Source organism: Lycium barbarum, chromosome 8, assembly GCF_019175385.1.
Source record: "Lycium barbarum isolate Lr01 chromosome 8, ASM1917538v2, whole genome shotgun sequence".
NCBI classification, from domain to species: Eukaryota; Viridiplantae; Streptophyta; class Magnoliopsida; order Solanales; family Solanaceae; genus Lycium; species Lycium barbarum.
In genome coordinates this window covers 47101156-47116055 of record NC_083344.1, presented here as the reverse complement: position 1 = coordinate 47116055, position 14900 = coordinate 47101156, and the positions used below count along the sequence as shown (strand labels likewise).

The window sequence follows — 14900 nt, the reverse complement described above, 5'->3', positions numbered from 1 at the left end:
TGGTGATCCAGTAATAACTAGATAAGTGTATAAAAATTGTGTGATTGTGGTATGCAATCGCTAGACTACAGCCGATTTGATTGAACTGTAAATGATAGATTTTGATGTGATTATGGGCATGGATTGGTTGGCCTCTTGTTATGCTAATGTGGATTGTAGAACAAAGATAGTTCGATTCCAATTTCCAAGGGAACCAGTGCTTGAATGGAAGGGCAATACAGCGTCTCCAAGGGACAGGTTTATTTCCTACCTTAAGGCAAGAAAGATGATCGCAAAAGGCTATATTTATCATCTAGTCTGGGTTCATGACACTGAAGCACAACCCCCGACTTTTCATTCTGTCCCGGTAGTAAATGAATTTTCGGATGTATTTCCAGATGAACTTCCAGGCCTTCCACCGGAGCGGGAGATTGATTTTGCTATTGATGTGTTACCGGATACTAAACCTATATCTATTCCTCCTTATACAATTGGTCCTGCAGAATTGAAAGAGCTAAAGGCACAATTGAAAGATTTTCTTGAGAAGGGAATCATTAGACCTAGTTCATCGCCATGCGGAGCACCTGTCTTGTTCGTAAGAAAGAAGGATGGTTCTTTACGAATGTGCATTGACTATAGGCAATTGAACAAGGTGACGATAAAGAATAAATATCCGCTTCCAAGAATCAACGATTATTTGATCAACTGCAGGGTGCCAAGCAGTTTTCCAAAATAGATCTGAGGTAAGGTTATCATCAGGTGAGAGTTACACAGGAAGTTGTTCCCAAACATCTTTAAAAACAAGATATGGCCACTATAAATTTCAGGTAATGTCATTTGGGTTAACTAACGCTCCAGCAGTGTTTATGAATTTGATGAATAATGTATTCAGGACTTTGCTGGACTTATTTGTGATCATTTTCATCGACAATATTCTAGTGTATTCTCGGTCAGAAGCAGAGCATGCAGACCATTTGCGTATTGTCCTTGGGATTCTTCGGGCTCGTGAATTATATGCTAAATTTTTGGAATGTGAAGTTTGGCTGAATCCTGTAACTTTTCCGGGCTTCATTATTTCACCTTCTAGCATTCGAGTAGATGCCCAAAAAATTGAGGTTGTGAAGACTTGGCCAAGTCCCACAACGCCTACAGAGGGTCGAAGCTTTCTAGTATTAGCAGGATATTATAGAAGATTTGTGGAAGGATTCTCTTCTATTTCTGCACCATTGAGGAAGCTCATTCAAAAATACGCAAAATTTTAATGGACCGATGCTTGTGAGCGCAGCTTCCAGGAATTGAAAGATAGATTGACTTCATCCCCAGTCCCGATACTTCCAGAAGGACCATATGGTTATGTCGTTTATTGTGATGCCTCCGGTGTTGGGTTGGGCTTTGTATTGATGCAGCACGGTAAGTCATTGCCTATGCTTCCAGGAAATTGCAGAAACACGAGAAGAATTATCCGACCCATGACCTTGAATTAGCTGTGGTTATTCATGCGCTAAAGATGTGGAGACATTACTTATACAATGTGCACATTGATATTTATACGGATCACAAGAGTCTCTAATATATTTTCAAGCAGAAGGAGTTAAATCTACGGCAGAGGCGGTGGTTAGAATTATTAAAATATTATGATGTGAGTATTTTATATCATCCTGGAAATATGAATGTAGTAGCTGATGCACTTAGCTGCAAATCAATGGGTAGTCTATGTGAGGTCCCTCCAGAGAAGAAAGAATTAATCTGCGAGCTTCACCAGCTAGCTAGCCTTAGAGTTCGTCTAATTAATTCAGGCAATGCAGGGGTTGGTATTCATAATTCAACTATTTCATCTTTAGACACGGAAGTAAGAAGGTGCCAATATGAAGATCCCCAGTTGAGTCACTATTGAGATACGCTTCATGAGAAAGAGAAGTCGCCATTTGAAGTTTCTGCAGATGGAGTTCTTAGGTACCGAGACAGGCTTTGTGTCCCAGATGTTTCCGGACTACGCCGTCAGATCCTAGAAGAAGCTCATTACTCTCGGTATTCCATTTACCCAGGAGAGACAAAGATGTATCATGATCTCAAATTAATATATTGGTGGGATGGGATGAAGAAGGACATAGCAGAATTTGGAGCTCAATGTCCAAATTGCCAACAAGTGAAAGTTGAGCAACAAAAGCCAGGTGGATTGTTACAAGCCATGGAAATTCCATCCTGGAAATGGGAACTGAACAACATGGATTTCATTATAGGTTTTCCTCGCTCCCGATGCAAGTATGACTCCATATGACTTCATTGTAGGTTTGCCTCACTCCCAATGCAAGCCAGAACCACACATTTAGTAGAATATTATGCAAGGTTGTATATTAAGGAGATCGTGCGACTTCATGGTTTCCCAATGTCTATTATCACAGATAGTGGAGCAAAATTTATAGCTAAATTCTGGAAGTCTTTCTAATAAGGTTTGGGTACTCAGGTGAGGCTTAGCACAACATTTCACCCTTAGACAGATGGACAAGCTGAACGCACCATTCAGACCTTGGAAGACATGTTGCGGGCAAGTATATTAGACTTCGAAGGAAGTTGGGATGAACATTTTCCACTTATTGAGTTTGCGTACAACAACAGTTATCATTCTAGCATCCAGATAGCCCGTATGAAGCTTTGTAGGAAGAAAGTGTAGATCGCCAATTGGGTGGTTTGAAGTAGGAGAGGTACAACTGATAGGTCCAGAGTTGATTCAACAAGCGGTGGAAAAAATCAAGGTTATTCGAGATCAATTGTGGACAGCCCAAAGTCGCCAAAAATCTTATGCTGACAACCGCCAACGAGATTGGGTATTCCTGAAGGTATCACCGATGACAGGCATGATGAGATTTGGTAAGAAGGGAAAATTGAGTCCCCGATATATTGGACCTTACAAGATTGTACGCAGAGTGGGCCAAGTGGCTTACGTGCTAGACATACCTCAAGAACATGAATCAGTCCATCTAGTTTTCCATGTATCAATGCTTCGTAAGTGTGTCAGAGATCCTACTAGAATCGTGCCGGTAGATGATGTTTAAGTTACATAAAAGTTGTCTTATGAAGAGGTACCCATTGCTATACTAGATAAGCAAGTACGAAAAATTAGAAATAAAGAGGTAGCCTCAGTTAAGGTCTTGTGGTGAAACAATAATCGAGAGGAAATGACTTGGGAAGTAGAATAAAACATGAAGTCCAAGTACCCACACTTGTTTCCACCCCCGGAAGAGATTCAAGATGAGGCGTCAGTATTATAAGGTATGTAATGCTTTCTTTTTAATGCTTTTAATCGTGTCTGGCAATATTTTTTTGCTATTGTAGCCCTGTAGGGCAATGTTATTATGGGTTGTTGTGACAGGATGGTAGCTCCATATTACAGGGAAACTCTAGCGAAATGTTTGTAGAATTTTCGAGAACATAACATTCGAGGACGAATGTTTTTAAAGAGGAGGAGAGTGTTACGCCTCAGCAAATTTAATGTCGTCGTGAGGTAAATAGGCTAATGCAGGGTGAGATTAATGCGATGTCCCTACAAGTAAGAAAGGTTACTTGGCGATTCTAATTAGGATTCCAAAGACATTTGAGGCAAGAGGAGAAAGTTCGTTGAGGAAGGGAGGGTATAAGTCATGTTTTGGAAGGATTTTTGCAATGTACCGAGCTAATGTTGATTTAATAATGTCTTGAGGAAGAGTTATAACGCTCCTTAGATTATTAATGAAGTTTTAAACAAGTGCTAAGAAGGTTCCATAAGGATTGGAGATCAAACGAATCGACGAGAGCAATTCCAAAAAAGTGGAGTTATAATACGGTTCGTATAACCTTTACAGGAAGAGAAAATCCCTGATGGTGAAATACGGTCACTTATACGGACCGTATAAAGTTATACGGGCCGTACCGTATAACATGAACGGGACAATGTTTTTTCAAGTATAAATCAGTGATCCAAGTTATTATCGAAGCAATCCGAGCCTTTATGTAAAAGATACGGCGTCTATAATTACGGAATTCTTTAAAACAAAACTTTTTGTGAAACATTTGGAAATCAGTTATTTCGAAGACATAAGGATTCATATTTCATCACATCAAACATACGAGTGCCAAGAAATATATAAGAGTCATAACGTACTCAGATTGCGAATTTAGAATTTCCTCGAGGCTCGTGATATAACCTATGTATAACTAAGGCATGCCAGAAGAAGGAAGGTTTGAGCTTTACATACCACGTACGCACTCCAAGCTAGCCCAACTCAAGCTAATCCCAACCTATGCCTCGGGCTCCCCAAGGTCTACAAATACGCCAACGAATATCAAACATTAGCCATAGGCACTTAGGCGATTTATTCCAAACTAACACTCAATTCTACTGAAATTTGGGCAGCATTTCCCCTGTAAAAAGGCCAACCCCGAGAATTTAACTCGGCCAAATCAACAATCACAACAACAATAACCAACCTAACAACCCCAATGACCAATCCGAAAGGCAATATAACAATAATAACTCTCTTTTTCATCATTCAACAACATTCATAATATTCAATTCGACGGCTTACATTCAAGCCACATCACCGCTCATACATTCAATTTCCAACCCGAACCCATACCAACAATATTCAAGGACATTTCAAACAAGTTACACAATATTTCCAACAATCCAACAATTTCTCCAATTTACCGGAAAACAGTCCCCAAACCGGAGAACCTCACTATAACACACTCCTCATTTTCAAATCATGATTTGTATCAACAATCCACACTATAACGATAGCATTCTCATAAATTTACAACTTACATCAAACGTACAATAACCCTCAAACCAGCCCATACAATTTCAACATCAATCTTGAGTCATTAAACGCTCATTTCCAAACTAGAATTCATAACGACAACAACTAAAACACTACGCGATATTAATTCATCCTTTGCCACACATGGGAGGCTACACACGGCCACATACCCACATACACATTTAAATGGTTCTCATTTATTTCTTCACCCTACAACAATCAAACATGCTTCATAGAATTAATTCATCACCTCAACACCACACAACATACACACACCTCATACGGCTAACACACCAAGCACACAACCCACTTCCAACATACCCTATCTCATCATTTTCATTCATTTTAGCATACTACAACATGCATACAACATTCACAACACATAAACAAGACCAAATCTTACCTTTCTTCTCCAATTCCACAAATAGGCTAGGGTTTCCGATCTACTAAACGGAGGGCTTGATCGCTCCAACAACGCTTCCACGCTACTTAGGGACCTCCAATTAGTGGATTTTCACCAAGGAAATAATTTTGGAATGCTCTCAAATTGGATTTGGTTTTTCTTGTTCTTGGCCGAGAGTTTGGTGTTGAAGTTCTTCAACTTCTTGATTTTCTTGCTAAGTATGGAATGAGAGAAGATGACTTAGAAGTCATTTTTTAAGTTCCCATACTAACTCTCCAAGTGTCCATGGCCCACACAAGTGTTGGACCATTTAAAATTGGCCACAACAATGTGTGGGACTCACTCCAACCACACGGCCAAAGGGCTTTATTTAGCAAGATTTCAACTTCCAAATTTGTGACTTTTGGTCCCAACTTTTCCTAATTGTTCCATGCCAACAATTTCATGTACATCTTATGTCTCCAAATAGAATCGAAGGTCAAGAATCCCGACTTCAAGTCCCGGAATGGTCTTGGCCCTAACTTATCATAGTTAATCCGGGTTGTCCCAATGTATAAAAATACGGGACATAACATTGTGCAAGAAGAACATTTGAGGCAGATCTGCGGAGAAATCTGGAAAAATTGAAACAGCTTTGTGGTGAGAGAATTGTAGGTGATTTACTCTACTACATGGAACACACCTTTTGTAAGGTATACTTTAATACTGAAACTAAGTGTGATATAATTGATAATAATATGGCTGAGAGCTTTAATGCTTGGATCTTAGCTGCAAGACACAAGACCATCATAACCATGCTAGAAGAAATTAGGGTGAAAGTAATGACTAGTATAAGGTTGATGAGATCTTTTGTAGACACTTGGGTTACAAAAATATCTCCAATAGCATTAAAGACATTAGAAGAAAACATGGGGAAGTCAATGACTTGTAATATTGAGTTTAATGGAAAGCATGGGTTTGATATTAGTGATGGTCCATATCACCACACGTTGATATTGTCAATGAGACATGTAGTTGTAGGGCATGGAAACTCAAGGGAATACCATGTCCACATGCCATCTGTGCAATGTTGTACAAGAAGTATAAACCCCCTGTTTTTTTAATCAGAACAACCAGTATGAGACTGGTTTTGTTTTATTCATAAGAAAAAAGTTTGCACAGAAAAATAAGAAATAAAGAAAGAAAAAATACAACAAAGGCCAAAAGTGCCTCACACTAGACTAGCAACATTAATCTGAAAACTAAAATTAAACTAACTACTGCTTCTAATCAAGTCTTGGTTTGGTGCCATTTCAAATCACCTCAAAGCTCTCACCAGGAGGTTATGGAATCAGTATACCAATAGAAGAATCCTTCCAACATGGATTAGGCTGTGGTTGTCAAAATTAGTGTCAAATATAGTTTCTGAATACTTCTTTGTCTGGTCAAGGGATTATGAACAATCAGCAAACATACCATATTCTAGGCTGCTAAGGAAGTTCTTCAAATAGGCTGAACCAAAAGTAAAAACCACACATTGGATAGAACTACACTAGCAACTAAGTTTACAGATATGAGCTGACGACAAAAGATTTCCAACCTAACTGTAGATTGATGCACACATGATATCAGTGATCATGCATTTTCTCAATGCCTTTGTAGTTCAGTCTGGTTCTCTAAAATGTAGTGTCTTGAATCTGAAGTTGGGCGTATGATGTTTATCAGCATTTAAAATTCCTTTAGCCTCTGATGGAAGATCCTAATAATTAGATATGTGATAGGTACCTGCAAAATGAACAACCATGTTAGTTGAAAAATCTGCTAGTTTGTTGCCTTCTCTGAGTACATGGACAATCTATATGGTTCCTTTCTTCCTCCAATATTGAATCAAATTCACCATCATACAAATTCTCCAAGGTATCTCCTATTCATCATTCAATACTGTTGTCATCAAAAGTGAGTCTGTTTCCACTATCAGAGGAAGCAAATGATGTTCAACACAATACTCCACCCCTTCAAGGATTGCTTTTGCTTCAGCAACAATGCAAGGTGCTTCTGGTATCATGCTTGCCTATGCATGCACTAAATTTCCTTCACTATTTTTTATACAAAAGGCTGATGAACTTTGACCTATGCTGCTCTTGTATGCCCTATATGTATTACACTTATACCAACCAATAGGAGGATAACTCCATGCTACTACTTTATTGGTTACTTGTGGTTTATACTTCTCCAAAAACTGAATCAAAAGAGGCCAACTGTGTGGAATATCTAACCACGAGAACTTGAATTTTGCCAGCTGCCATAAGTTCCTGTTCATCTCATAAATCACCTTATTTCTTGACATCACCTGTCACGACCCAACCCCGTAGGCCGTGACTAGTGCCCGATCTGGGCACTCAAACACATTCTAATATACAGCAGAAGCCGACGAGGCTTTATTTCAAATTTAGCTAATTTCCAGAAAAATTTCGGCAGAGTTTCCTTTATTTTACGGACTATCCCATATACCCTGCACGCAGAAAATACCAACAAAGGCCACACAGGGCCTACAGAGTAACATTTAAATATATGCGGACCGGCCGCCGCAGCGAATGGTATCGCCCAAACACAACGTATACACACAGCTATACAGAAAGATCCCAACCCACAAACATGTCTACAGACCTCTAAATGGACCAACAGAATCATATGGCGGGACAGGGCCCCGCCGTACCCATGAACGAGAATATACACATATAGAAGTAACAGACTGTACCAAAAGATGGCTCTGAATAAAAGAGCGCTCCAAAAATAGCAGAATGAGATCCTAAGCGGACGGATCAGCAAACCTGTCGTCGGTACCTGCGCGGCATGAAGACGCAGCCCCCGAGGAAAGGGGGTCAGTACGAAATATGTACTGAATATGTAAAGCCTGAGTTGCAGAAACAAAATCATAACTGATATAGAACGTACAAAATAAACAGAAAAATCCAAAGTATCAGATACATAATTTCAAAACATGCAGAGTGTGTACAGAAACATATGTCATATCAAATTCGGCCCCTGCCAAGGGACTCGATAGACAGAACGTGGCCACCCTCCCGACGCTGGTGCCACAACACAGAAGAATCAGAATGGGGCATAACCCCGTCACATATTATATCATATCAGATGGCCATAGCAAATCATATCAGAACAAGCGTACATGGCACAGCATACTCCACAAACCCATGTACGCGTATACCTGCCCCCTCACATCGAGGCACGGCGAAAAATGCAAAGGATCACGCTTGACAACATATCCTGGCCCGGGCTCAGTGTGGGAAATATTGGGGCATCCACGAATGGAGTAGTGAGAGACTAATGCAAGTAAAATATCATGAATGTTTCCATAGACTCGATGAGGCATATCAAAGACAAACCGATCCAATGAAGTCGGAAGGAATCATAGTAAAGGAGTTTCGAGTATCAAAACAATTTATCAGACTTAATGGAATATTTAAAACCATATTCGTTAGGTAATTAAAAGGGTAGTCGAAACGTTTCTTTCAAAAATCGTTCGAAAAGGAGACTTTAGTACATTAAGGGCAAAACCGGGAATAGCGGGCCCACCTCGGAACAAGCAAGGCGGTGGGCTCAAATCACGCCCTTTAAGCTTATGGGGTCACCTATAAAGGTTCTACGGACATTCTATAGCTTTTCAAGGAGTTTAGAGAAAGTTTGCATAATTTCAGGAAAAGCATATCAAAATGGTTCAATTCTACTGACGGAAAAACTGAGATTTTCTCTTGCGGATTCCGATGGCCAAGAAGGTCTTTTGAGGCCCGAATCCGATCCTAAAACACCTAGACATGCCAAAAGAAGGATCGCGGTAGCTTTACATACCTTTTGAGCTTTTTAAGCCTATCCAAGCTCACTCTCCGTTTCGTCGAAAATCTGCAAATGGTCACATTTACCAATTGTAAGTTATAGATGCTACAAATTCAATTCAACTCTTATTTGTCTACCAAAATTTCGGCAGCACTTCCCCTATACATATAGCACCCCCGAGAATTCAACTCGGCTCACAATCATCAACAACAACCCAAACAACAACATCAACATCAACAACAAACACTAGAAACACAATATGGCACAACTAGTTCTACTTGCCGACATAATGCCATAACCTTCATTTCAACTTCAATTTCCAAACCAATTTCAATGATTTCACATGCATTATCAAACTAGATCATCACAACATAGTTTAGAAGTGTTTCATGTCGTTTCCTCAAGTTATACACACGATATACAAAATATACAAACTTTCCGCCAAAGTCATAATTCACTCAAAACTTCTAATCTCTGGCATACATATTCGTAACATGTTTCCAATTTCCAAATTCGTCAATGATCATCATAATTAACAACCAAATAACTTCATTTTCATAATGTCGGAAAATCATACTAAAGCGACGTAAGTTTCTACGTTCCATTTCAATACAAACTCATATCGTTTTACTTTCATTTACATTGCAAGAATCACAATAACACAACTAACACATTACACAAACTTGATTCATTTCCATTCCAACTCTAACATACCACACGACCATATGCTCTCTTTATCAACTTCAACTACATTCATTCAACTTCCAATTCCAATATGTATTTCATCACAACTACAACTAGAATATAACATGAATTCAACACATTATGGCTATACAACATATACATACACACGGCTACACCTATATACCACACACCCACTTTGCAAACTTCCATTTCTCCATACAATGAACACATTTCTACCTACTACAACCGAACCAAAACTCCAAAACACAAGAATAAATGATAAATTCTTACCTTTTCCTCTAGTCTTCTTTACTTGAATGTATGGTCACTTTGATGAAATAAGTGCTTCTCTCTCCAAACCAACTACACCAAGTTGAGAAGGGACCTTGAATTAGTAGGAAAACCACAAAAGAAAATTTTTAGGAGCAAGATTTTTGGTGGTGATTTTTGGCACCTCAAACCCGAAACCCTCTCTCTTTTCTTGCTTGGCTTACTTTGTTTTTTCTTTCTTCTATTCATTCTCTTGAATCTTCTACTATATAGCCAATTAATCACATGGGAATTTAATTAATTCCCATGGGCTTGGATCCCTCTATGTGGCCGGCCAAGCCTTGGCTTTGGGCCTCTCTTTACTTAATTGTTTTTTTTCCAAGCCCAATTGATCAAATTCTTATTTTGTAATCCCCGAAACTAATTTCCAAAATTCTAAAATTGCCCTTAGTCTTGTTCGTCACTCCCACATCAATATTAGTTCATGCACAACTCCTATGTCATATAAAATCAACTTGACCTTAACTCTCAAAGATCCAAGATATTTCAAATTTTCCAAACGCGTGAAAACACGGGATATAACATCACCCCTCCATGAACAATAGTATTCCTTTTTTTTTTTTCATATTTTCCACATGATGATTGTAGGAGCTGCCTGATAGATTTCAACTGAGCACCACATTTTGCTGTCCACCATTTAGAAACTGTTTGATCAATTTGCACAAATGGCCCTCGTACTCTAGCTGTTGAAGAAAAAATCTGCCAAATATCTGATGCAAACTCACCTGTTAGGAACGGGTAAGTCATTGTCTCCTGTTGAGGAAAAGTACAACATCTGCATATTGAAACCATATTTACACCAATTCTTGCCAAAACATCATCCACTGGTAATTTGTGATGCCATTCCCTCCCTAGGAAGAAAGAAATCTTGTATGGTAAGCCCTTGGTCCGCATCATTTTGAAAAACCAGCTTTGCTGTTTCTTCTATCTAATTGCCTCACAAGCACTACTCACTGTGAATTTACCTGTACTTGTCAATAACCACCAAACCTTGTCACTTGACATCCCCCTTTCTTTGATAATTAACTCAGACCTGACATGCTCAATAATTTCTTTAGGCACTGTGTCATGAAGTAGATCAAAGTTCCATGTTCCATCTATCATAACTTCTTTCACTTCTTCAATATCTTTATTGAGATGAAAACCAACATGAATCAACTTGACTAAAGGACCTAATCTAGTCCAGTTATCAAACCAGAAGCTAGATGATCCATTTCTTGGCTCCCACCAAATGGCATGTTCAATATCATCCATGGCTTCTAGTATTTTCTTCCACAACTCTGAACCTTCCTTCCAACCTACCAGAGTTGGAATTTTCCTCTTACAATATTTGTTCCACATATATGTGGACCATAGAGTGCAACTAGTCATGAACCTCCACCATAGCATGGAAAAAAGTTCTTTTGAAATATCAAATTATGATCTGAATCCCATCCCACCTTCTTGCCTTGGATAACACATATTTAACCATGAGGACCAATGTCTATGTCACACCCTAATCTCACTAGGGTGTGATGGGCACCAGACCCTTATTTAAGGCCGAGCGAACCCTCTGACTCTTATTACACACATAGTCTCTTTGAACTCTTAAATCAAATAAAATGAAATACATAATGAGATCTTTCAGAAATATTCTTTTTCGTTATTGTCAAATCAAACAGAATCTGTAATCATATGGAATTTATCACATAACACAGAATGACACATCGGCTGATGGAGCCGCTAGCAAAACTGACATTCTATACCCACGACTCTGTCTGCAAAGTCTCTAACATTAATCAGAATTCATAGCACATATACTCCGACTCGGCAGCACTCCAGGAGCAATTGGAGCTCGCCAACGCCGCTGGAACATCTTCTATAATGGCTTCTACTCATCTGGGTGTACCTGCGCGGCATGAATCGCAGCCCCCGAAGAAAAGGGGGTCAGTACGGAATATGTACTGAGTATGTAAAGCATGGAATACAGAAAACAGAACCATAATCGAAACAAGCAGTACAAAAGGTAAGTACATTAGCCAGACTACCAGAGTGCTTATCTTCCGAACGCAAATCATGTATACCGATGTCATATGTCAGAAAAAGTAAAGAAAATAAGTAGATCATCCAGAGTGCCACAATGCTTACTTTCCAAACACAGACCATGCATGCTTAGTGCTGCGGGACGTGCAGCCCGATCCACATATATATACTATATTGCTGCGGAACGTGCAGCCTGATCCATTTATATATTATATTGCTGCGGAACGTGTAGCCCGATTCATATACATATATTATATTGCTGCGGAACGTGTAGCCCGATCCATATACATATATTATATTGCTGCGGAACGTGCAGCCCGATCCATATACAAATATTATATTGCTGCGGAACGTGCAGCCCGATCCATATACATATATTATATTGCTGCGGAACGTGCAGCCCGATCCATATATAACGTAACATGTTAGTGCCGAGTATAACATAGTGCGCAAAATGACACAACCGGCCCGGGGCTCGGCGAACGATATAATAGCAGTACGCACGAGCAGGGTAGTGAGAAACCATATGCATATAAATCAATTCTGAGACTCGATGGACAAGTACACTTACCGACACCGGAAGGCTCAGAAACAAGTTTCGGGTCAATCCGACTTAGTATAAGAAAGTTATGGGCGTTTGAAATACAGAACCTTCTACGAACGTTTCAGAAGCCATTTTTGGAAAATCAAAACAACAATCATGTTAGGTACCCTTCGAATATCGTTACGGATCAAATCAGATAGAGCATTTGGAACCATATGTACGTATCAAAATATATCAAAGACTCAATGGAATTCTCGAACGTGCTATCATTTGAAAATCAAGACATTAGTCATATTACTTATCTCTCGAATGACATTCGGAAACATATCAAATAGATCTTCGGACATCATAGATACGCATCAAAACCATATGAAACAGCTTATGGAAATCAAGAACGTTAGCCATCCTAGTGGCTCTAAGAATAGGAATCTCTTTGAAGTCATACACATATACTTTGTCATGTTGGTTTCACAAAGATCATGCCAAAAGAAAGAAAAGGACAAGCTTTATATACCTGTCCCGCGCCAATTAGCTACGCTTATTCGTCCAAACTTGCTAGTCTACATTCAAGAGAATTGACATAATCATTAGATTCATTGTCACACACTTGCCTTAGCTTCTCAAATGAATTCATTTATAATCTGCCGAAATTTCGGCAGCATTTCCCCTGTAAATACACCATCCCCGAGAATCTAACTCGACCAAATTTATCAACAACCATACCAACAATTATTCCAACCATACCGACAATCAATTTGAAATTTATTCTAACATTAGTAACCTGCTTTAACATAATTCAACGGCATTCCGTTTATGTTCACCTCAACTACATACAATCAAACCAACGCCAATGCTCGCATATTCCAACACTAATCCAAAGTCATTTAAACAAGATTCAAGAACTTTTCAAACAATCCGCACAACATTCAAACAATCCAACCAAAACTCCATTCCACCCGAAACCTTCCAAATGCAACAAAACAACCACAATACATTCTCTTCTTCCAAATTCATGAACTATACCAACAATTCACATGCTAGCAACATTATTTTCCATAAATACAAGAAGTAATATTATAATCACATTAGCTTCTAAAATAACTCTCCAACACTTACAACTTCAATTAGAGTCATCAAGCTTTCATTATCAATATAGAATCCACAACAACAACAACCAAAACACTAAATAAAATAATTGAGTCATTATTCCTACACACCACACATATACACGGCACGGCCACAACCTAGCTTCCATATTTTCATGAATTTCACCCATTTCTACATACTACAACATACATAACCATCCATAACATACAAAAAGAAGATTAATTCTTACCTTTTTCCTTTGATTTCCCTCTTGTCTAGAATTATGGACTTGCAACAAAGAGAGGTTTTCTTGCTCCAACAATTATACCACGTTAAAGAGGACCTTTGAATTAGTAGGAATACTAGAAGAAAATATTTTTTTTGGATCAAAATTGAAGGCTCCAAATTTTCCCTTCTTTGGCCGAATGGCCCTTATTTTTGCTCTTCTTCAAAGTTCTTGAAAATTCTAAGTGTAGAATTGAAATATGAGCTCTCTTTTTCATCTTTTAAGCATTAGTATTGGGCTACCTTGTGGGCCTTGGCCCACTTCATGTTGGCCGGCCACTTGGCAATTTTTTCTCAAGCCCAAATCGTTTTTTTTTGTTTCAAGCCCATTTTATTTCATGACCAATTTTTGTAATTCATGAAAAACTATTTTTCTAATTTCCAAATTTGCCCTTAGCCTTCCTCAATATTTCCACATCAATATTTTCATGAACAACTTATGTATTAAACAAAATCAAAATATAGCCTTGTCTTTAACTTGTCGCAATTATCTCAAAATATCTGAATGTGCAAAATACTGGATATAACAGTCTATTCCTTTTATCTTCATTGTTACTCCATAAAATCTGGCAAATATTCTATGTAGCTCTTGAATAGTATACTTTGTGGGAACCATGGCAGACAAAAAATACATTGGCATACTTTGAACAACACTGTTGATGAGCACAACTTTATCTCCAAAAGACATCAACTTGCCTTTCCGATTCTGTAGCCTGTCTTTCACCTTGTTTATCAGATCATTGTAATATGCCTTCTTCTTTCTGCTGTGAAATATTGGGTATCCTAGATACTTGAATGGAAATTCACCTATTGTAAAACTAGTAATTTTTGTTACATCTTGAACTAGGCTCATTGCACAAGTTTTATACATGTAAAAGCAGCTCTTATCTCTGTTCATCCTTTGTCCCGAGACAATCTGATAGTTTAGTAACACTTCCAT

At 38.6% G+C, this 14900-nt stretch overlaps 1 protein-coding gene across 1 annotated transcript; it reads right to left on the bottom strand.

The window, feature by feature from the left end:
* Window positions 1–14447: 14447 nt before the first annotated feature.
* Window positions 14448–14900, bottom strand: LOC132607811 (uncharacterized). Its single transcript, XM_060321889.1, has one exon. The coding sequence runs from the start codon at window positions 14898–14900 to the stop codon at window positions 14448–14450; it is 453 nt and encodes a 150-aa protein (XP_060177872.1).